Source organism: Salmo salar, chromosome 27 (genome assembly GCF_965601325.2).
Source record: "Salmo salar chromosome 27, fSalSal1, whole genome shotgun sequence".
Taxonomy (NCBI): domain Eukaryota; kingdom Metazoa; phylum Chordata; class Actinopteri; order Salmoniformes; family Salmonidae; genus Salmo; species Salmo salar.
Genome location: NC_138317.1, coordinates 22689712 through 22713940, shown reverse-complemented (window position 1 = coordinate 22713940; position 24229 = coordinate 22689712). Strand labels below are relative to the sequence as shown.

Here is a 24229-nt window from a genome sequence, read left to right as displayed (position 1 = left end):
GGGAGACAGAAAAGGAAACAAAAGTGATCAGAGACCTGGAAGGGGGTTGCAGTGAGATTAGTAGGCGAGCAGCCTCTAGTACAGATGAGGTCAAGCGTACTGCCTGCCTTGTGAGTTGGAGGGGATCGGGGAAGGGTGAGGTCAAAAGAGGCAAGGAGGGGAAAGCGAGAGTTGTAAATAAATTAATCAAAGTTGGAAATAAATTACGAAGAGCGGTGAGCCATCGTCAGGAAATTAACTTATCAAGGTGTCAAGCTCATTGAGGAACTCTCCAAGGGCACCTGGTGGGCGATAGATGACAACAATGTTAAGCTTGAGTGGACTAGTGACAGTGACAGCATGGAATTCAAATGAGGAGATAGACAGGTGATAGAGGGAGAAAAGAGAAAATCTCCAGTTAGGAGAAATGAGTAGACCTGTGCCACCACCGTGACAATCAGAGAGAAAACATAGTCAGATGAAGAAAGAGCAGCTGGAGTAGCAGTGTTCTCTGGGGTGATCCATGTCTCCGTCAGGGCCAAAACATTAAGGGACTGAAGGGCAGCATATGTTGAGATGAACTCTGCGTTCTTCACTGCAGATCGGCAGTTCCAAACGTTGCCAGAGACCCATAATTCCACATGGGTTGTGCGTGCAGGGTACACTTAATTAAAAGGTTTGCAGCCAAGGGGTGGGGGGCGTCTGTAAAGCCTACAGGGAGAGGAGCTAACATGTATGGAAAACACACACAGAGATCATCAGAATATAACTAGGTATGATACTGAAGTGAGAGAGTGGTGTGGTCTTCCTCTCTTTCCTTCCTCGAACAACTCTGCAGAACAACTCGGCAGAACCGTCTCACTGCACCCCCATTTCCATATCTTGAAATATGCAGACAGACGGATTAAAAGTATATTTACATTGTAATACTTCTAACAGCCAACCTTCTGTGTCCATAATTTTTGGACTTCATAGCATTCCCAGAAGGCATGGATTATTGAGTCACTGTTAGTTTTACATTTCATTTGTGAATTTTGTCCCTTGTATAGAATTTATTACGCAAGTCTTGGTTCCAATCGTTGAAACATTTTTCTAAGAGAGTGTCAGTTGGATATGCTTTCTGCAAGGTTTTGAATATCTTACCAATCATATGATCATCCTTTTCTGACTCAAAATAGGATTCCCTCAAGATTGCTGTGAAATCCAAAAGATTTCAAATAGAAATTTCCTGATATTGAACTTAAGGTGCATGTATTTGAACATATTTACATTTGTCAGTCCAAAATTGCTTTTCAATTTTGTAATGAGAAATACTGTAAATGTATTTTCTGATTACGAATTCATTTACGCCTTTAGTTTTCCATGTGGATCAATTTAAATCGGTAAATTCTGAAAATCTATCCAAGGATTGTTCTGCAGCGTTGTGTTTTTAGGGAGTGATATTGGGTCTTGTAGAATACGTTTCATTTTCTTCATATTGTTATAATGTTCTTAACTAGAAAGTTGTTCATGTTCTTAGCTTTATCCTTTGAAAATAGAGATGTAAAAATATTCTGGGGAGGAGCATGCGTATCTTCAATATGTACCCATTGTTCCTCTTTAGTGCATTTAATAATATTCATATTCAAATGACCATTGAACAGCACTAAATATGATCGATTCTGCATTGAAATCCACCACGGTTAACCCAGTGAAGAGGACCCCGAGTGAGCACATCAGCAACAGATTAGCCGAGCTAGAATTAACATTACAACCAGTGTTTAATTGAGTATTCAATAAGTATGTATTTTCACAAGGCAAATGTACAGCAAACAACTGCCGGCTGGCTAGCACCACAGGAGGTGAGCAGCAAGACCAGATACACACAGATCCAGACAGACTTACTGTCATGGCAATAACTTCTTGGGGCAGAAAAATAACATCAAATGATTAATCATAGAATAAAGTCCACTCTGCATTTGTAGACACTAATTCTGCAGACAGGCTTGAATTGAAGATGGCCTCTTAAACAACAACACTTAATAGAATGCATGAGCTCTAGAATGCATGGAGTCTTTAACGCATGGGCTCTAGAATGCATGGACTAGAATGCTCTAGAATAGAATACATTTTTCATCAATCACATAAAGGGTCTAGTATTAAAAAAACGAATCATAATGCATATAAAAAAAAGCAATAAACAATGTAATAATACCAACAACAACAAGAATAACAGTATTAAAGCTTTTCATGACCATATCAACATTCGGTGTATTGGAAAGAAATATACTCTTTGTATAAAACAAAAAAAAAGAAGTGATCAAGTGTCTGCATGGGACAAATAACAGTTCATGTTGTCAGAGGAGGGTTGGGTGTGCCATGTGTTTGATACCATTCACTCAGTTCCAGCCATTACTATGAGCCCGTCCTCCCCAATGAAGGTGCCATCTGTGATGGGGGGGGGGAGGAAGAGATCAGGTCAGGTGGGCGTGCTTCCACAGATTTGGGGCTCAGAGTGGGGGGCAAGTAGCTTGGTCCCAAATCTGTTTGTGCTGTATAGCCAAATAATATTGGTCTAACTGTAAGTCGCTCTGGATAACAGCGCCTGCTAAATGACTTATATGTCAATGTAATTCATCATTGTCATACCAAACATACCAATAATTCATTGTTTGGCATGCAATGACTATAGGAGTTGGCTATACAACACAACCAGATCTGGGGCCGGCTAGGGGGTGAGGGGTCGGTGTGATCCACAGATTTTGGGTGGTGGCGGTGGGTCTGGGAGGGGGACAGTGTAGATCCTTGCTGTCAGACTATGTGGCATATCTCTTGGTCCACTGTTTGGCTATCCTGTCGTGCTCTGGTCTGTTGGTTGTGTATTGGGTGGCGATGCTTCCTACCAGAGGGTCAGCTGTGAGGAGGGAGAACAACATGGATGACATTATTTTGACCACTATTAAATCACATCCCATCACATCCATTGGGTGTTTGTCTACAGTCAGAAACTATCACCCCAACTATTCAGATAAATGATTTGCTTCCATTAACTGTGATTTTTACAGACTACCTTGATACCTTTAACATCCTCAATGGAAAAACCCATGGATAATTTTCTATGTTGTGAAGCCCTGTTCATCTCAAGTAGGACACTCCATGATTATATGACATATAAAGTAGCAGACACTTTTACAGACATCATGTGAATCAAGTGTTCACAGCAGGCTTGACTAGTACTACAGGAAAGGAGGGTGAAGCAAAATGACAGAGACATATTCCCTTTACAGCACATCACAGTGACACACTCTGACCAGGGGTGTATTCAGGGATGTGCAACCATAGAAATAGAATGAATATAATGAGCGTGGAAGCTCTAACCCTGGCAATCTGACTGGTAAACTCACTGGTACACTCGCAAAGCCTGCCTGGTATTGTGATGCAATCATTTCCATGGTATTTTGAAATGTTCTATCAACTGATTCTAACTAATGTGGCTCATGCAATGGAATGTATTTTTTTGTAATGTCAGTTGAGTTGACTCAACAAATCACAGCACAGATTGAAGGGTACACTTCCTGCTTTTACTTCCTGGTATGGGTACACTTCGAATGGCTGCCAGTCCACCCATTATACCATCATTGACTTGAATGGAGATGCCCTTTCCATTCATTCTACTTCTATGGGTGCAAAATTCAAAATCATTCAAATGGCAGCCCCCCTGCCGAGCTCCAGGTGCTGGTTGGGTGAGCGGCAGTGGGGCCAGGGCCCCAACGCAGCTAGGCTGGGGTCGGGGGTGAATACACTAGAGCTACAGAGCACTGTACAGGGTCTCCTTGTGGTACCCCAACCCAGACAGACAGGAATTATACAATTACTGTGCCTGCATGGGTTCATTAACTGTCATTCTGCCCTCTCCTTCTTTAATTAGCTATATCCCATAATATTCCATTGATCCTCTAGACCCCTACTACTGCATGAATAAGGACACCTTCAGGGGAGAGAAGGGGAGGGGAAGTTGTGGGGGAATGGGTGGGAGGCTATTTAGACTTGGGGCCCACAGCGACAGCTCCAAACCCACTATGCAATGTCGGAAGGGGCCTGGGAGGGAGGGAGAGGGCCCCCCGAGGGGGGAGGAGGGGAAGTAATGACCAGACTGATTATGAGAACCCCCTGTATATAGCCTCGTTATTGTTATTTTATTGTGTTACTTTTTATTAGTCTCAATTTGGTGTTTTTCCCCCATTTTGTGAATTCTTGTTTGGTGAGCGGACCCCAGACCTCACAACCACAAAAGGGCAATGGGTTCTATAACTGATTTAAGTATTTTTTTTGCCAGATCCTAATTGGTATGTCAAAGTTTATGTTCCTTTCGATGGAATAGAAGGCGCTTCTTGCCTTGTCTCTCAGATTGTTCATAGCTTTATGGAAGTTACCTGTGGCGCTGATGTTTAGGCCAAGGTATGTATAGTTTTCTGTGTGTTCTAGGGTAACGTAACCTTTTTTGGAACACCATTATTTTTGTCTTACTGAGATTTACTGTCAGGGCCCAGGTTTGACAGTATCTGTGCAGAATATCTAGGTGCTGCTGTAGGCCCTGCTTGGTTGGAGACAGAAGCACCAGATCATCAGCAAACAGTAGACATTTGACTTCAGATTCTAGTAGGGTGAGGCCGGGTGCTGCAGACTGTTCTAGTACCCTCGCCAATTTGTTGATAAAAATGTTGAAGAGGGTGGGGCTTAAGCTGCATCCCTGTCTCACCCCACGGCCTTGTGGAAAGAAATGCGTTTGTTTTTTGGCCATTTTAACCGCACACTTGTTTGTGTACATGGATTTTATAATGTCGTATGTTTTTCCCCCAACATCTCTTTCCATCAATTTGTATAGCAGATCCTCAAGCCAAATTGAGTGAAACGCTTTTTTGAAGTCAATTCCCTTTGTTTTGGTTTGTTTGTCAATTAGGGTGTGCAGTGTGAATACTTGGTCTGTCGTACGGTAACTTGGTAAAAAGCCAATTTGACATTTGCTCTGTCGTGTCTTTGGGGGTACCATTAAACTGAAGATATGTTTATCAATTAGCTCTCTGTAATTATTATCACGCGATTAAACTGATTAATCGTATAATTGTAATTAACTAGGAGATCGGGGCACCAAGGAGAATATTCAGATTACAAAGCTATAATTTTCCTAATATAACTTTCCTATACTATAATATTATATTCTATTATAGTATAGGTCGATTATCTTCTAGTTCAAATGGTGTATTTACCTCTAGTCCAGTCTCATTCCAAAACGTCGTAAATTGTTGTATCTGCACGAACCCAGTCTTTACTAAATTCATCCATACATCAATTGTCTTAAAATCATTTATTTACTACCCTAAGTAATTAACAGAAAAACATACAAACAGTCATTATCGTCACAAAGGATTGGTATCGGAATGTGCCCTTGTGGGCTAAACAGGCTGGTCGGCCTGTTGAACAATGGGTCATAAATGGTCAGCTGAGAAGTTTACACAGAGTTCATTAACAATTGACAATTGAAGGCTCACTCATTCGGGAACAATTGCAATCAATATATATATTTACGCTCAGTGTGTCGTTCTGATTCTTGTTGGAGAGTAGTTCTGTTGGGGAGTTTTGTCCGCTTTCTCTCTCTCTCTCTCTCTCTCTCTCGGTTAGAATGGATCTTTCAGAGCGACATTCATTAATGTCGTCATAGAATGGTGGTTTCGTTGGTCTTCGCGTTCGATGATATAATTTACTTAGCTGCAGACTAATAATTAATATCAAAGACTTGTTCTTATTCTGTCGGTATCAATAGTGTAAAAGTTAACCACGTGGTATGGTTCACTTTCAGTAGAGGAATTAGATGGTAGAACCTATGTGCCAACGGAGTGTAGGCCTGGTCTGGAGAAATGTAAATCAGGGAGTGTTTTATAGTGCCCATCGAACAGGCTGGTCAAATGACGCCTGGTCCTGTATGTGTCCCTGGGGCGTGCCTATGACTGAGTTAGATTTGGTTACAGAAATACAATTATATCACATTACATCAGTACATAGCATCTCAATGTCTTACAAAAGCTTTATCCTTATTAATACATTCCATACACCCATATGAGGCAAGTCTTAAACTGAGTCTATTATATAAACAGTTTTATGGTAATATGGCTATATTGTCTCTTCTGAGTATCCCAAAATGGTGCCAAGTGGATCAGTTGGTAGCTGGATTCTTCACCAATCTTCCATACCTTCTCCAGAACACAAAATGTCGCTTGGCTCTCCAATTCTATGAGTTGGAAGAATTTCCTGTGTCTCTCGATGGGCCATGTGGCCAGAGACTCTCCTGGAATTTTAGAGTTTTTACGACCCTTTACACACAGGGTGGATTGTGTGCAAAAGGGAGGGGTCAACTGTCCTCCCTGTACCAAAAGAGGCCAACGTCATGACAGCTCAGTACATCGTTTTCACTGAGGAAATGTACAAGTCTGCTGTTAATGATAATGCAGATGTTTTCCCAAGGCTGCTGTTGATGCATTTCCCACAGTAGTTATTGGGGTCAAATTTGTCTCCACTTTTGTGGATTGGGGTTATCAGTCCTTGGTTCTAAATATTGGGGAAGATGCCAGAGCGGAGGATGATGTTAAAAGAGTTTAAGTATAGCCAATTGGAATTTGTTGTCTGTATATTTTATAATTTCATGTAGGATACCATCAACATCACATGCCTTTTTGGGTTGGAGGGTTTGTATTTTGTCCTGTAGTTCATTCAATGTAATTGTCACGACTTCCGCCGAAATCGGTCCCTCTCCTTGTTCGCGGGGCGTTTGGCGGTCGACGTCTCCAGGTTTTCTAGCCATCGCCGCTCCACCTTTCATTTTCCATTTGTTTTGTCTTGTTTTCCCGCACACCTGGTTCACATTCCCTCATCAGACTAAATTTATATTACCCTCTGTTTCCCCCATGTCTGTGTGTGGAATTGTTCTTTGTGTAGGGTGTTATGCTACAGGCTGGCTTGCGCAAGGTTTGTTTCATACCTAGGTTTGTTTGTTTTGTTTAATCCGGTTCATGTTACTGTGGTTGTGCTTTGTGCTGCCTCGCCTGTGCCTTTGGGCCAGGGTGTATATTAAAGTTCTCCTGTTATCACCCATCTCTGCTCTCCTGCGCCTGACTTCCCGGCAACCAGTCACTCACCCCGTTACAGTAATTGGAGAATCCAGTGGGTTCTGGTAGTTTTTAATAGCTGATTCTAAGATTTCTAATTGATCATGTATATGGTTATGTTTGTTCTTTGTTATAGAGCCAAAAAGATTTGAGAAGTGGTTTATCCACACATCTCCGTTTTGGAAACTCTTTGTGTGGTTGGTTGTTTGTGTTCCAGAAGTGGTTAGATTATATGGATTCTTCAATTACATTGAGATGATTTCTGATGTGCTGTTCCTTCTTTTTCCGTAGTGTATTTCTGTATTGTTTTAGGCGTAGACTCAGGTTTTCTGGGTCTCTGTTTTTGGTTGGATAGGTTTCTCAATTTCTTTCTTAGGTTTTTGCATTCTTCATCAAACCATTTGTCATTGTTCTGCATTTTCTTAGGTTGTCTGCTTGGAATTGTTTTATTTGATAGGGAATCTGAAAAGATCTAGTATACTGTTTAGGATTTCTACTGCCAAGTTTACACCTTCACTATTACAGTGAAATGTTTTGTCGAGGAATTTGTCTAAAAGGGATTGAATTTGTTGTTGCCAAATTGTTTTTAGGTAGGTTTCCACACTACTTTCCTTCCATCTATAGCATTTCTTAATATTGTGCAGTTCCTTTGGCTTTGATGCCTCATGATTGAGTATTGGTCTGTTCAGGTAGACTTTGATTTTGCTGTGATCTGATAGGGGTGTCAGTGGGCTGACTGAACACTCTGAGAGACTCTGGGTTGAGGTCAGTGATAAAGTAGTCTACAGTTCTACAGCCAAGGGATGAGCTGTAGGTGTATCTACCATAGGAGTCCTCTTGAAGCCTACCATTGGCTATGTACAGACCCAGCGTGCGACAAAGCTGCAGGAGTCATGGTTGTTTTGTCATCGTTGTGTCTAGGGGGGCATATTTGGGAGGGCATACTGTCACCTCCAGGTAGGTGTTTGTCCACCTGTGTGCTGAGAGTGTCCGGTTCTGGCATTTAGGTCACCACAGACTAGTACATGTCCCTGGGCCTGGAAATGGTTGATCTCCCCCTCTAGGATGGAGAAGCTGTCATAGTTAAGGTATGGAGATTCTATTGGGGGGATATAGGAAGCACACATGAAGACATTTTTCTCTGATGAGATAATTTCTCGCCAGATATAAAATGTTCCTGTTTTGATTAATTTAATAGAGTGAGTTAGGTCTGCTCTATACCAAATTAGCATATCCACTGAGTCTCTTCCCTGTTTCACACCTGGTAGTTTGGTGGATGGGACTACCAGCTCTCTGTAACCTAGAGGGCAACCAGTGTCTGTATTTCCAATTTCTTTGAAGTCTTGGTTCCTGCTCTTTAAGTTAAAGGCAGATTACCTCAGACCTTCTATATTCCAGGATGAGATAGTACTTTCTCTCTTGTGTGTCTTCTCTCTCGTGTGTCGTCTCTCGCACGCACTCTCTCAATTTCAATTTAAGGGCTTTATTGGCATGGGAAACTTATGTTTACATTGCCAAAGCAAGTGAAATAGATAATAAACAAAAGTGAGACACACTTCTCTCACGTCTCTCGGTCTGATTGGAGTGTCACTCACCAGGGTTGCAGTCAGTAAGCAGGGAGCAGATGGACAGCAGCACCTTGGAGATGGTGAGGGCGGGGCTCCAGTTGTCCTTCAGGATGTCCAGACAGATCACACCCTGACTGTTGATGTTACAGTGGTAGATCCTGGTACGGAACGTCACCTAGAAAACAATAAAGTACATCTATATCAATACACTCTGGGGTTTATGTGCTCTTTCCAGTCCTTGGGGAGCTGAGCATCTCTTTGTGCCAGTAACACAGAAGAAGCAGAGCGAAAAATAACAGGAAGACAAGAGACCACACATCCTTAGGGAGCCACCTCCGACCTCTGGGGGGGATGGGATAAGAGCGGGATTGACATAGGAGATGCACCCTTTCACTCACTCCCTAGCGGACTCACTCACTCCCTAGCTGACTCACTCACTCCCTAGCTGACTCACTCACTCCCTAGCTGACTCACTCACTCCCTAGCGGACTCACTCACTCCCTAGCGGACACACTCACTCCCTAGCGGACTCACTCACTCCCTAGCGGACTCACTCACTCCCTAGCGGACTCACTCACTCCCTAGCGGACTCACTCACTCCCTAGCTGACTCACTCACTCCCTAGCTGACTCACTCACTCCCTAGCTGACTCACTCACTCCCTAGCTGACTCACTCACTCCCTAGCTGACTCACTCACTCCCTAGCTGACTCACTCTCTCTCTCAATCACTTAATGAGTGTCTAACCATGCTGGCCTGCTTGTGGAAACTGTGCTCCAAAAAAGCGGCATAATCTCCCAGGCTATCCCAAAGTGTGGAGGGGATCTGCTAGTCTAGTCTGTGGTATTTGTTTACCCTGTTCTCAGATAGAAAGCAGCCATAAAAGTCTGTCTGTCTGTCTGTCTGTCTGTCTGTCTGTCTGTCTGTCTGTCTGTCTGTCTGTCTGTCTGTCTGTCTGTCTGTCTGTCTGTCTGTCTGTCTGTCTGTCTGTCTGTCTGTCTGTCTGTCTGTCTGTCTGTCTGTCTGTCTGTCTGTCTGCAGCCCTGTGCACAGCCAGGCAGTAAAAGCAACCCAGCGGGAGGCCTGTCTCTCAGATCAGCAGATATGTTTCCTTTAATCCTCAGTCAGCAGAGGGCAAAGAGAGAGAAGAAGAAAGGTTAGAGATGACAACAGACAGAGAGAAGCCCCACATCCTGAGGCAATCACTAAACTGTCTCAGGGCCGACCCCCAATCAACACACCTGCATAGAGTATTTTCTCAATAAACACTGAACAGAGCTCAGAGACGATATTCATCTGCAGAGTATTTTCTCAATAACACTGAACAGAGCTCAGAGACGATATTCATCTGCACAGAGTATTTTCTCAATAACACTGAACAGAGCTCAGAGACGATATTCATCTGCAGAGTATTTTCTCAATAACACTGAACAGAGCTCAGAGACGATATTCATCTGCACAGAGTATTTTCTCAATAACACTGAACAGAGCTCAGAGACGATATTCATCTGCACAGAGTATTTTCTCAATAACACTGAACAGAGCTCAGAGACGATATTCATCTGCACAGAGTATTTTCTCAATAACACTGAACAGAGCTCAGAGACGATATTCATCTGCACAGAGTATTTTCTCAATAACACTGAACAGAGCTCAGAGACGATATTCATCTGCACAGAGTATTTTCTCAATAACACTGAACAGAGTCACTGGCATAACGCAGTTTCTAAACCGAGTATTGTCAAACCAGACAGTCTTTCCTGAGACATTGTGCATTATACTGTATGTCCATTGTGCTGCACACAATTTAAACTTAATCTTGACTGATACATACCAAGATATACCAGAGAGAAGGGACTGTTGATATTGCAACTACACAACTCAAAAGCTGGTTCACCAGTGTGAAAGAAATCGCAAACAGCGTGTTTGCTAACAATGACAATTTGTTAGGATCTGCCAATTTATCATCTGTCCAGTATCCAGACGACCTGTCCCCAGAGTTCCTATACAGTTCATCTCTTTCCGTAACGTGTTGAGGTCAGCAATTAAGGAGAACGAGAGGCTCCATTAAAGTCGTTACAGAACTGCTGTATTTAAAGCGCAACTCCCTTCTGCCCAGTTTCCCTGATGTTGCTATGGCTGGTTTTACCATCCCTGTAACTGTCGTTTCTGTGGAGAGAATTTTCTCAACTAAAACTCAAAGAACTACCTAAGAAGCATTAGGCTCTCAGTCTGATATGTGCTTTTGAACACCTGAGGAAGCTCCACTCATTGCACTGGTGCCATCATAGCCTTGATCACGGCATTTGTTCACTGATATCCCCTCATGGGGCGGCAGGTAGCCTAGTGGTTAGAGCATTGGACTAGTAACCGAAAGGTTGCAAGATTGAATCCCAGAGCTGACAAGGTAAAAATCGGTTGTTCTGCCCCTGAACAAGGCAGTTAACCCACTGTTCCTAGGCCGTCATTAAAAATAAGAATTTGTTCTTAACTGACTTGCCTAGTTAAATAAAAGGTAAAATAGACTCTTTTTTTTATCAGTAAAAAATTAGTATTTTTCAGTCACATTCCGGAAGCACAAGAGTAGTACTTGTTTAAATAAAAAAAAATATGATAAATTACTTTTTGGAGGGTTACTCTCAAAATGATTTATTCCATTTAAAAAAAAGACATCGATGACAGGCGCATGGGACCCCAGAGCTCGTGGGCCACCCCACCTTGCTGGGGTGTCCGGTACGCCAGCCCAGAATGTTTATTCACCTTGCGGGGGTGTCCGGTACGCCAGCCCACTCATACGCCAGCCCAGAATGTTTATTCACCTTGCGGGGGTGTCCGTTACGCCAGCCCAGAATGTTTATTCACCTTGCGGGGGTGTCCCGTACGCCAGCCCAGAATGTTTATTCACCTTGAGGGGGTGTCCCGTACGCCAGCCCAGAATGTTTATTCACCTTGCGGGGGTGTCCGTTACGCCAGCCCAGAATGTTTATTCACCTTGCGGGGGTGTCCGTTACGCCAGCCCAGAATGTTTATTCACCTTGCGGGGGTGTCCGTTACGCCAGCCCAGAATGTTTATTCACCAGCTTCTCTCTGTCGGTTGTTATTTTCTTCCATTCAAATTGTTGTTTTGTTGCTCAACATGCTCCTAGTCAAATCAAATCAAAGTTTTTGTCACGTGCGCTGAATACAACAGGTGTAGACCTTACAGTGAAATGCTTACTTACAGGCTCTAACCAATAGTGCAAAAAAGGTATTTGGTGAACAATAGGTAGGTAAAGAAATAAAACAAGTGTAAAAAGACAGGCTATATACAGTAGCAAGGCTATAAAAGTAGCGAGGCTACATACAGACACCGGTTAGTCAGGCTGATTGAGGTAGTATGTACAAGTAGATATGGTTAAAGTGACTATGCATAAATGATGAACAGAGAGTTGCAGTAGCGTAAAAGAGGGGTTGGCGGGTGGTGGGTGGCGAGACACAATGCAGATGGCCCGGTTAGCCACTGTGCAGAGCACTGGTTGGTCGGCCCAATTGAGGCAGTATGTACATGAATGTATAGTTAAAGTGACTATGCATATATGATAAACAGAGAGTAGCAGCAGCGTAAGAAGAGGGGTTGGGGGGGGGGGGGGGCACACAATGCAAATAGTCTGGGTAGCCATTTGATTACCTAGTCCAAAGTTATTTCAAAACCTTTAAGCTCTCAAAATATATTCTCCAAGGCAAGCCAGATATCTTTTCAGAATATCACTGTGTTAAAAAAATAAAACCGAACACATGGGATACATCCTTAAATATGCACTAAAAATAAAGATGTACAGTTGAAGTCGGAAGTTTACATACACTTAGGTTGGAGTCATTAAAACTCGTTTTTCAACCACTCCACAAATTTCTTGTTAACAAACTATAGTTTTGGCAAGTCGGTTAGGACATATACTTTGTGCATGACACAAGTCATTTTTCCAACAATTGTTTACAGACAGATTATTTCACAATTCACTGTATCAAAATTCCAGTGGGTCAGAAGTTTACATACACTAACTTGACTGTGCCTTCCCTGTAGCTCAGTTGGTAGAGCATGGTGTTTGCAACGCCAGGGGTTGTGGGTTCGATTCCCACGGGGGGCCAGCACAGGAAAATAATTCTATGAAATGTATGCATTCACTACTGTAAGTCGCTCTGGATAATAGCGTCTGCTAAAATGACTAAAATGTAAAAAAAAATGTAAACAGCTTGGAAAATTCCAGAAAATTATGTCATGGCTTTAGAAGCTTCTGATAGGCTAATTGACATCATTTGAGTCAACTGGAGGTGTACCCATGGATGTATTTCAAGGCCTACCTTCAAACTCAGTGCCTCTTTGCTTGACATCATGGGAAAATCAAAAGAAATCAGCCAAGAACTCAGGAAAAAAAAGTTCAGACCTCCACAAGTCTGGTTCATTCTTGGGGGCAATTTCCAAATGCCTGAAGGTACCACGTTCATCTGTACAAACAATAGTACGCAAGTATAAACACCATGGGACCACGCAGCCATCATACCGCTCAGGAAGGAGACGCGTTCTGTCACCTAGAGATTAACGTACTTTGGTGCGAAAAGTGCAAATCAATCCCAGAACAACAGCAAAAGGACCTTGTGAAGATGCTGGAGGAAACAGGTACAAAAGTATCTACAGTGAGGGGAAAAAAGTATTTGATCCTCTGCTGATTTTGTGTGTTTGCCCACTGACAAAGAAATGATCAGTCTATAATTTTAATGGTAGGTTTATTTGAACAGTGAGAGACAGAATAACAACAAAAAATCCTGAAAAACGCATGTCAAAAATTTTATAAATTGATTTGCAGTTTAATGAGGGAAATAAGTATTTAATCCCCTCTCAATTAGAAAGATTTCTGGCTCCCAGGTGTCTTTTATACAGGTAACGAGCTGAGATTAGGAGCACACTCTTAAAGGGAGTGCTCCTAAGCTCAGTTTGTTACCTGTATAAAAGACACCTGTCCACAGAAGCAATCAATCAATCAGATTCCAAACTCTCCACCATGGCCAAGACCAAAGAGCTCTCCAAGGATGTCAGGTACAAGATTGTAGACCTACACAAGGCTGGAATGGGCTACAAGACCATCGCCAAGCAGCTTGGTGAGAAGGTGACAACAGTTGGTGCGATTATTCGCAAATGGAAGAAACGCAAAAGAACTGTCAATCTCCCTCAGCCTGGGGCTCCATGCAAGATCTCACCTCGTGGAGTTGCAATGATCATGAGAACAGTGAGGAATCAGCCCAGAACTACACGGGAGGATCTTGTCAATGATCTCAAGGCAGCTGGGACCATAGTCACCAAGAAAACAATTGGTAACACACTACGCCGTGAAGGACTGAAATCCTGCAGTGCCTGCAAGGTCCCCCTGCTCAAGAAAGCACATATACATGCCCGTCTGAAGTTTGCCAATGACCATCTGAATGATTCAGAGGACAACTGGGTGAAAGCGTTGTGGTCAGATGAGACCAAAATGGAGCTCTTGGCATCAACTCAACTCGACGTGTTTGGAGGAGGAGGAATGCTGCCTATGACCCCAAGAACACCATCCCCACCGTCAAACATGGAGGTGGAAACATTATGCTTTGGGGGTGTTTTTCTGCTAAGGGGACAGGACAACTTCACCGCATCAAAGGCACGATGGACGGGGCCATGTACCGTCAAATCTTGGGTGAGAACCTCCTTCCCTCAGCCAGGGCATTGAAAATGGGTCGTGGATGGGTATTCCAGCATGACAATGACCCAAAACACACAGCCAAGGCAACAAAGGAGTGGCTCAAGAAGAAGCACATTAAGGTCCTGGAGTGGCCTAGCCAGTCTCCAGACCTTAATCCCATAGAAAATCTGTGGAGGGAGCTGAAGGTTCGAATTGCCAAACGTCAGCCTCGAAACCTTAATGACTTGGAGAAGATCTGCAAAGAGGAGTGGGACAAAATCCCTCCTGAGATGTGTGCTAACCTGGTAGCCAACTACAAGAAACGTCTGACCTCTGTGATTGCCAACAAGGGTTTTGCCACGAAGTACTAAGTCATGTTTTGCAGAGGGGTCAAATACTTATTTCCCTCATTAAAATGCAAATCAATTTATAACATTTATGACATGCGTTTTTCTGGATTTTTTTGTTGTTATTCTGTCTCTCACTGTTCAAATAAACCTACCATTAAACTTATAGACTGATCATTTCTTTGTCAGTGGGCAAATGTACAAAATCAGCAGGGGATCAAATACTTTTTTCCCTCACTGTATATCCACAGTAAAACAAGTCCTATAGCGACATAACCTGAAAGGCCACTCAGCAAGGAAGAAGCCACTGCTCCAAAACCGCCATAAAAAAGCCAGACTACGGTTTGCAACTGCACATGGGAACAAAGATCATACTTTTTGAAGAAATGTCCTCTGGTCTGATGAAACAAAAAATAGAACTGTTTGGCCATAATGACCATCGTTATGTTTGGAGGAAAAAGGCAGAGAAGCTTGCAAGCTGAAGAAGACCATCCCAACCATGATGCACGTGGGTGGCAGCATCATGTTGTGGGGGTGCTTTGCTGCAGGAGGGACTGTTGCACTTCACAAAATAGATGGCATCATGAGGGAGGAAAATTATGTGGATATATTGAAGCAACATCTCAAGACATCAGTCAGGAAGTTCAAGCTTGGTCGCAAATGCGTCTTCCAAATGGACAATGACCCCAAGCATACTTCCATAGTTGAGGAAAAATGGCTTAAGGACAACAAAGTCAAGGTATTGGAGTGGCCATCACAAAGCCCTGACCTCAATCCTATAGAAAATATGTAGGCAGAACTGAAAAAGCATGTGCGAGCAAAGAGGCCTACAAACCTGACTCAGTTACACCAGCACTGTCAGGAGGAATTCACCCAACTTATTGTGAGAAGCTTGTGGAAGGCTACCCAAAACGTTTGACCCAAGTTAAACAATTTAAAGGCAATGCTACCAAATACTAATTGAGTGTATGTAAACTTCCGACCCACTGGGAATGTGATGAAAGAAATAAAAGCTGAAATCTCTACTATTATACTGATATTTCACATTCTTAAAATAAATTGGTGATCCTAACTGACCTAAGACAGAATGTTTACTAATTAAATGCCAGGAATTGTGAATAACTGAGTTTAAATGTATTTGGCTAAGGTGTATGTAAACTTCCAACTTCAACTGTACTTGTCTATTTGTGTTTCAGTGGAACCATTGATGCACTGTTAATGTTTGTCTCTAAAGCAGCCAGTGTCGTGCAGATGTTTAGTATTTAACGCCCTCAAAGCCTAACCCAAAGCCCAAATCAAACATAAAACAGAATCAGTCAACATGGGCTCCTGAGCAAGCAGTAGTCTAGCATACATACCTGTGTTTGTATGTGTGTGTGTCTGAGCATGCATATGTGTTTACCTTGGGTGGTTTGAAGGGGTAGTCTGGTGTAAAGGCGATATCTAGGAAGAAGACCCCTCCCTCGTACACAGAGCCTGGTGGTCCCAGGATGGTGGATCTCCACTCATAGATGTTGTCTCCTTTCGGACCAGCACTGCAAGGGCACAGAAGAAAGAAATTCAATATACAGAACATATTTAGAAAGCAGGACATTACATTTTAATTCTGTAACTAAATTCCTGATTCAGCAGTGTGTGTTTAGTGTGTTGTGAAAGATAAAGAGAGAAGAAGCCTGAATGATCTCTCTCTTATTATCAACCATACTATTCTGTAGAACTCCTTATGACCAGATACATGCCCATGGCATCTCTATGCAGTTATCTATTCACACCACACACACACACACACACACACACACACACACACACACACACACACACACACACACACACACACACACACACACACACACACACACACACACACACACACACACACACACACGTGGCAGATTGTCCCCCATGTAGTACATGAGAACTACCGTGTAGACTAGAGAGCAGCTGGCTGCTGCCGAGTCTCATTTTTACGTTGCCTCCTTCTACACATAGTGGAGAGGACAAATAATCAAATCCTATTTTAGAAAGGGAGCGATGGGAAGAGAGTGGGGCAAAGCAGTAGAAAGAGAGCGAGAGGGGAGGCATTAATGCAATGCGAGTGACTGTTTCACTAAAGCCATTCATTTGAAATTGTAGTCTGTAGTAAAGAGGTAGACCTCTGTATTTTCTGTCTTGCTCATTTTGGACACAGTGAGGAATTGTGGGAAACAAGCTGAAAGAGAGAAAGAGACGAATGAGCGGGATGGGGGGGGGGGGGGGGGGCTCCAGGAGACAGACAGCTTGGCAGTAGTAAATAGTTCTGGTCGTGGTCACGCTCTAGGCTGTTGTTGCACAACATGACTTAGTGGTTAGGAGAGATCTATGTTTGTGGGTCAAATCAACCCATTGCTATAGGTGGTTGAGACAGACGTTCCACATGGCACTCTCTCCTAGTCCTCTTATGGTTGGCTAAAATAGTGATTTTCTCCCCTCTCTTCCCACAGTAAGTCTCTAAGCTACAGACCACATCTGGATATGTTTAGAGCACCACCAGCGACATCCATGTATAACCCAGGCTTGTGGAACCACTGGTTCCCTATCCAGTAACAAAGAAGTACTGTGCTCTATCAATGTTTATGACCTGTCCTCACTCTAGCACCATAGTAGGAAGTAAAAGCATAACACACCATAAAAGTATAAATGGTGTAGAAACAGGCCTCACTGATATCAGAGACGGTTGATGATGTAATATTACTATCACAAAGACTGTCTTTTTTTCTGCCAGGGCTTCCTCATCCCTCACTCCTCCCTACCTCCTCCCCCTGTCCCTCTCTCCCCCATAACGTCACACAGCCCCTCTCTCCCCCATAACGTCACACAGCCCCTCTCTCTCCCCCATAACGTCACACAGCCCCTCTCTCCCCCATAACGTCACACAGCCCCTCTCTCCCCCATAATGTCACACAGCCCCCCTCTCCCCCATAACGTCACACAGCCTCTCTCTCTCACCCATAACGTCACACAGCCCCTCTCTCTCCCCCATAACGTCAAACAGCCCCTCTCTCCCCCATAACGTCAAACAGCCCCTCTCTCCCCCATAACGTCACACAGCCCCTCTCTCCCCCATAACGTCACACAGCCCCTCTCTCTCCCCCATAACGTCAAACAGCCCCTCTCTCCCCCATAACGTCACACAGCCCCTCTCTCCCCCATAACGTCACACAGCCCCTCTCTCTCCCCCATAACGTCACACAGCCCCTCTCTCCCCCATAACGTCACACAGCCCCTCTCTCCCCCATAATGTCACACAGCCCCTCTCTCCCCCATAATGTCACACAGCCCCTCTCTCCCCCATAATGTCACACAGCCCCTCTCTCCCCCATAACGTCACACAGCCCCTCTCCCCCATAACGTCACACAGCCCCTCTCTCCCCATAACGTCACACAGCCCCTCTCTCTCCCCCATAACGTCAAACAGCCCCTCTCTCCCCATAACGTCACACAGCCCCTCTCTCCCCCATAACGTCAAACAGCCCCTCTCTCTCCCCCATAACGTCACACAGCCCCTCTCTCCCCCATAACGTCACACAGCCCCTCTCTCCCCCATAACGTCACACAGCCCCTCTCTCTCCCCCATAATGTCACACAGCCCCTCTCTCCCCCATAACGTCACACAGCCCCTCTCCCCCCCATACGAAAAGAAAAAAAATGTATGAAGTCTATGTATTCACTACTGTAAGTCGCTCTGGATAAGAGCATCTGCTAAATGACTAAAATGTAAATGTCTAAAATGATAACGTCACACAGCCCCTCTCTCCCCCATAATGTCACACAGCCCCTCTCCCCCATAACGTCACACAGCCCCTCTCTCTCCCATAACGTCACACAGCCCCTCTCTCTCCCATAATGTCACACAGCCCCTCTCTCCCCCATAACGTCACACAGCCCCTCTCTCTCCCATAACGTCACACAGCCCCTCTCCCCATAATGTCACACAGCCCCTCTCTCTCCCATAATGTCACACAGCCCCTCTCTCTCCCATAACGTCACACAGCCCCTCTCTCTCCCATAACGTCACACAGCCCCTCTCTCCCCCCCATAACGTCACACAGCCCCTCTCTCCCCCATAACGTCACACAGCCCCTCTCCCCACCCACCCATCCTCCCTCATCTCCCACGGCAGTTCCTGAATTTGTTTTTACTCAGGCGGCAGCTGGGCATCACACACAAAAAAACAGGAACTATCACAGACGACAATCCCTGCTTCCTCACTACAGAGATGAGCTCAGAAATACGCTGGTAGCAGTATGGATAGATGAGATGTCCCAGACAGACGCTGGTAGCAATGTGGATAGACGAGATGTCCCAGACAGTCAGAGGGAAGTATTGTATGATAAGAGGAGATCCTTGACACCACTACCTCTCCTGTTACACACACACACACACACACACACACACACACACACACAGAGAGAGAGAGAAAGCATAAGAGGGAGAGCGGGAGGGGAATGTAGAAAGAGAAGAGAGAGTGTGAGAGAATGTCAGAGAGCGAGAGAGTGAGTGTGAGGCAGAAGAAGGCATGGTGAGCTGTATGCCAGCTGTACTCCAGTTCTCACTAACCTAGCACTTAGAAGAGACGTGTGCTCATTGGATACATGCCCATATCTAAAAGTAGCTTCAGCTATATCTTACACTAGCACACTTCGTACTATCCAGAGAAGGCCTAAGGATTTATAAAAATGTATATACATTTCTATTTTAATTTCCATTTCATTTCAGCTTTACAATCATTTGACTGATCTTCTGATTTAACTCTTTAGTTTGTGTTAAAAAGAGAAGGGTTAATACTAAAGAGAAACAAATATCCAATCAGGATTTTATTTTGTGGTCTCTGGGTATAAAAATCTAGCTAGCTCAGCCAGCCATTGGATAGGACTTCAGAAGCTTCAGAAGCCTCAGCCATTCAACTGTATTCAAGCTGAATTTGAGTGACAGTAGAATGAACCAATTACATTTTGACTTGCAATGGGTGGGACTGTTTAAAAAAAAAAAGGAAGAGGTGTATTGTCCAGGCCTTCTCAATCACATGATCATCATCATCTGGTGAGTGACACTGTTGTTGTTGCAGCTCCCTTGCTGTTAGCTAGCTCTTTGAAAATAATGACTGAAACACTGTTGTTGTTTCAGCTGCCTTGCTGTTAGCTAGCTCTCTGAAAATAATGACTGAAACACTGTTGTTGTTGCAGCTCCCTTGCTGTTAGCTAGCTCTCTGAAAATAATGACTGAAACACTGTTGTTGTTTCAGCTCCCTTGCTGTTAGCTAGCTCTCTGAAAATAATGACTGAAACACTGTTGTTTCAGCTCCCTTGATGTTAGCTAGCTCTCTGAAAATAATGACTGAAACACTGTTGTTGCAGCTCCCTTGCTGTTAGCTAGCTCTCTGAAAATAATGACTGAAACACTGTTGTTGTTGCAGCTCCCTTGCTGTTAGCTAGCTCTCTGAAAATAATGACTGAAACACTGTTGTTGTTGCAGCTCCCTTGCTGTTAGCTAGCTCTCCGAAAATAATGACTGAAACACTGTTGTTGTTTCAGCTCCCTTGCTGTTAGCTAGCTCTCTGAAAATAATGACTGAAACACTGTTGTTTCAGCTCCCTTGATGTTAGCTAGCTCTCTGAAAATAATGACTGAAACACTGTTGTTGCAGCTCCCTTGCTGTTAGCTAGCTCTCTGAAAATAATGACTGAAACACTGTTGTTGTTGCAGCTCCCTTGCTGTTAGCTAGCCTCTCTGAAAATAATGACTGAAACACTGTTGTTGTTTCAGCTCCCTTGCTGTTAGCTAGCTCTCTGAAAATAATGACTGAAACACTGTTGTTGCAGCTCCCTTGCTGTTAGCTAGCTCTCTGAAAATAATGACTGAAACACTGTTGTTGTTGCAGCTCCCTTGCTGTTAGCTAGCTCTCTGAAAATAATGACTGAAACACTGTTGTTGTTTCAGCTCCCTTGCTGTTAGCTAGCTCTCTGAAAATAATGACTGAAACACTGTTGTTTCAGCTCCCTTGATGTTAGCTAGCTCTCTGAAAATAATGACTGAAACACTGTTGTTGCAGCTCCCTTGCTGTTAGCTAGCTCTCTGAAAATAATGACTGAAACAGTGTTGTTGTTGCAGCTCCCTTGCTGTTAGCTAGCTCTCTGAAAATAATGACTGAAACACTGTTGTTGTTTCAGCTGCCTTGCTGTTAGCTAGCTCTCTGAAAATAATGACTGAAACACTGTTGTTTCAGCTCCCTTGCTGTTAGCTAGCTCTCTGAAAATAATGACTGAAACACTGTTGTTGTTTCAGCTCCCTTGCTGTTAGCTAGCTCTCTGAAAATAATGACTGAAACACTGTTGTTTCAGCTCCCTTGATGTTAGCTAGCTCTCTGAAAATAATGACTGAAACACTGTTGTTGCAGCTCCCTTGCTGTTAGCTAGCTCTCTGAAAATAATGACTGAAACACTGTTGTTGTTGCAGCTCCCTTGCTGTTAGCTAGCTCTCTGAAAATAATGACTGAAACACTGTTGTTGTTGCAGCTCCCTTGCTGTTAGCTAGCTCTCTGAAAATAATGACTGAAACACTGTTGTTGTTTCAGCTCCCTTGCTGTTAGCTAGCTCTCTGAAAATAATGACTGAAACACTGTTGTTTCAGCTCCCTTGATGTTAGCTAGCTCTCTGAAAATAATGACTGAAACACTGTTGTTGCAGCTCCCTTGCTGTTAGCTAGCTCTCTGAAAATAATGACTGAAACACTGTTGTTGTTGCAGCTCCCTTGCTGTTAACTAGCTCTCAGAAACACTTACATTTGAAACTTTAGATCACCAGTTATTGGGATGAACGTGATAAAAATCAGCCGTGTCTATGTGTTTGAACAAGACTGTTTCTCCTTCAGCGCCAAGAAGTGCACAGGTGTTACGGTCACAGTCCTTTCAGCACCATGAGCCTGTCACCTTTGATGTGACACTGTTGTTGTCGCTATTGGTGACAGTGTGATAGTGGTGTTAGCCAATCTTGGTTTGTGTAAACCGTGTGTTTTGTTTAGCTGGTCGCATTATTTAATGCGATGTGTCCATGCTGGTTCTCTGTGTGTGTGTGTGTGTGTGTGTGTGTGTGTGTGTGTGTGGGGCAGCCCGAAGCACAGCCAGGCCTGTTTGAATCATTTATCATGTCATCGAAAAGCATTGCTCTTCCTTCACTAGAAATAGAATGGCTACAGAAGATGTGATGTCGGGCGCATTAAGTGATGCTACGTTTGTTATTTTCTTGATTCCTTCCTTTTTTCATCCCTCTGAAGGCCTAGGTCCTATATTCATGGAGTGACTTATTATATAAGTGAAGTGTTGTGTGTTTATAGGCTCAAGGGTACTGCATGGATGGCAACAAATCACTAAGGAGCATATCCTGAGTGCTTACCCTGCATAACTCCATGAGAGAGGATGACACACCAGCAGACAGACAGACAGACACACACAGACCGTGGGAGTACAGCAGTATTACTATGTACTTATACTCCATGGAAAGCTAATCCCTCCCATTCCAGATTATGGGCTAACTGGATTATACCTGCCTACGGATATATGATATTGTACCATCTAGCTACCTCAGCACAGACACATTGCAAACCCAATCCCTACACATGTCAGTTATCACTCTTCTCCCCACCCCTCCCTTGCTCTCACCTTGTTTCACTAACACATTGATTAACCTTAATATTAACCGTGACCTTACCAGTTGTGATCGTGGTTCAATCATCCCTGTGGTCGCTATGACCTTTGACCTGGTTTAAGCTATTAAAATGTCCATTCAGATTGGAATGCCATTACTCAGATTCTACATCGATCTCTGTGATGTCTATCATCATCAAAAGAGGGAACCAACAAGGTGGTTATTATTGACTGGTCAATGTGAATTGGTTACATCGTCTTTTATTGGTGTCATAAACGCCTAGATGATGCTGCAGTTAGAGTGGATCTAGCCTGAGGTCTAGCCATCAGCTTGAGGTCACTGTTAAAGGCTCAGAGGATAGAATACCCAAATCCCTCCGACAGAAAAGCTATTTTCAGTCTTTTGTTCCCTCCAGCTAAAAGGCCTGTGTCTGCTTGTTACTGGTCTCTATGTGTCCTCATTTGGCCAGCTAATTGCTCACAATGCACAGATCCTCAGGAGCAACATGCAGGCTGGGAAGAGGGAGAAGAAAGGGGATAGGAGTGGGGAGAGAGAGAGAGAGAGAGAGAGAGAGAGAGAGAGAGTGAGCGAGACAAGGGAGAAAGAAAGAGATCTGATGCCTTCTGACCTTTCAATGAGCGGTAAACCAACTGTGTCCCCATTGTCTTGGGCCCCATTGCCTACCGACCCATCCCTGGAGAATGTGTGCATGCGTTCCGTGATTGGAATAAATACTGAATTGCTAACAGTCATGCATCAATGGTTTGTAATTTGGTTCATAACTTCCACTTGTATGACATCCATCAATTTAATTATTGTAAACAGATCATGTGGAAATCAAGTGACAACTTTATTAGTTACATATTGCTGACAGTATCAGCCAGACAGCATGAAATGCATTAGACCTACATGCCACCCACCCACGCTTACTCAACTTACCCACATATAAAGAGAGAATTATCAACTATCATCAGAAGGGGATAAAATCAACTATTTTGCTTTGTGAATTATTTGGTATGACAAGATCTAGACATTTAAAAAGGTAATTTCCCATTGAGCCGACATGGGCAGGGTTTACTGTGAATGTGTTCTTTGGAAACGTGATAACATTGCCTTTAAAACGTGCATAGCGGGGGAAAAAACGCAATCGGATTGAATCTGGCTCCCTTTTAGGTAACTCTCTTAGTGCAGTCACAAGCTTCATAACCATCAACCTTCTCTTATTCTCCTCCTGCTCCTCCAAGCTTCCCCAGTGATCACTTGAGTGATGATAACCTCTCATGCTGCCATTACTGCACAGAACGGGCAATTCGTTAACATTAACGTGTAGGTGTTAAAACACTAACAGTGAGCAATAAAACAGACTGCAGAGAGAGGAAGAGCGGGAGTCAGAGGAAGAGCAGGAGTCAGAGGAAGACAGAGGGGAAAGATTGGAGAACAGGAGATGTCAACACACACACACACACACACACACACACACAAAGGAAGAGAGATCAACTGGAGCACAGCTGTCTGACCGCCTACTTAACCATAAAGCGTGAAGATGAGTTGGAGGCAGACCGTGTGGACCAGGGTCCCTAGGGTTTAGAGCTGAGCGGATGTGTGGAGACAGACACAGTGATCTGAGGAGGACATCAAATCAAACAGTTTGAATGTAGATTATTATACACTCTCTATTGGCTCCACAACTACCATTGTTCTGTAAGCAGACTCCATAGCAATCCCTATCCAGCAACACGCACACAAACGGTCTCCAAGCTCTCACACTCTTTCAAATCTCATACACACTTCAAAAACCATTGTAGCCATTGTAAAAGCTATATAGAAGTGCT

The 24229-nt window shown here is 43.7% G+C and overlaps 1 protein-coding gene across 1 annotated transcript in view; it reads right to left on the bottom strand.

Moving 5' to 3' along the window:
• Positions 1-1738: 1738 nt before the first annotated feature.
• Positions 1739-24229, bottom strand: part of ub2e2 (Ubiquitin-conjugating enzyme E2 E2) — a 66394-nt gene continuing 43903 nt past the window's right edge. Inside the window, exons 4-6 of the mRNA NM_001141778.1 lie at positions 16122-16254; positions 8714-8861; positions 1739-2872 (exon numbers count right to left, since the gene is read on the bottom strand). Of these exons, the coding sequence (NP_001135250.1) occupies positions 2775-2872; positions 8714-8861; positions 16122-16254 (379 nt within the window). The 3' untranslated portion in view covers positions 1739-2774. The remainder of the gene's footprint in view (positions 2873-8713; positions 8862-16121; positions 16255-24229) is intronic.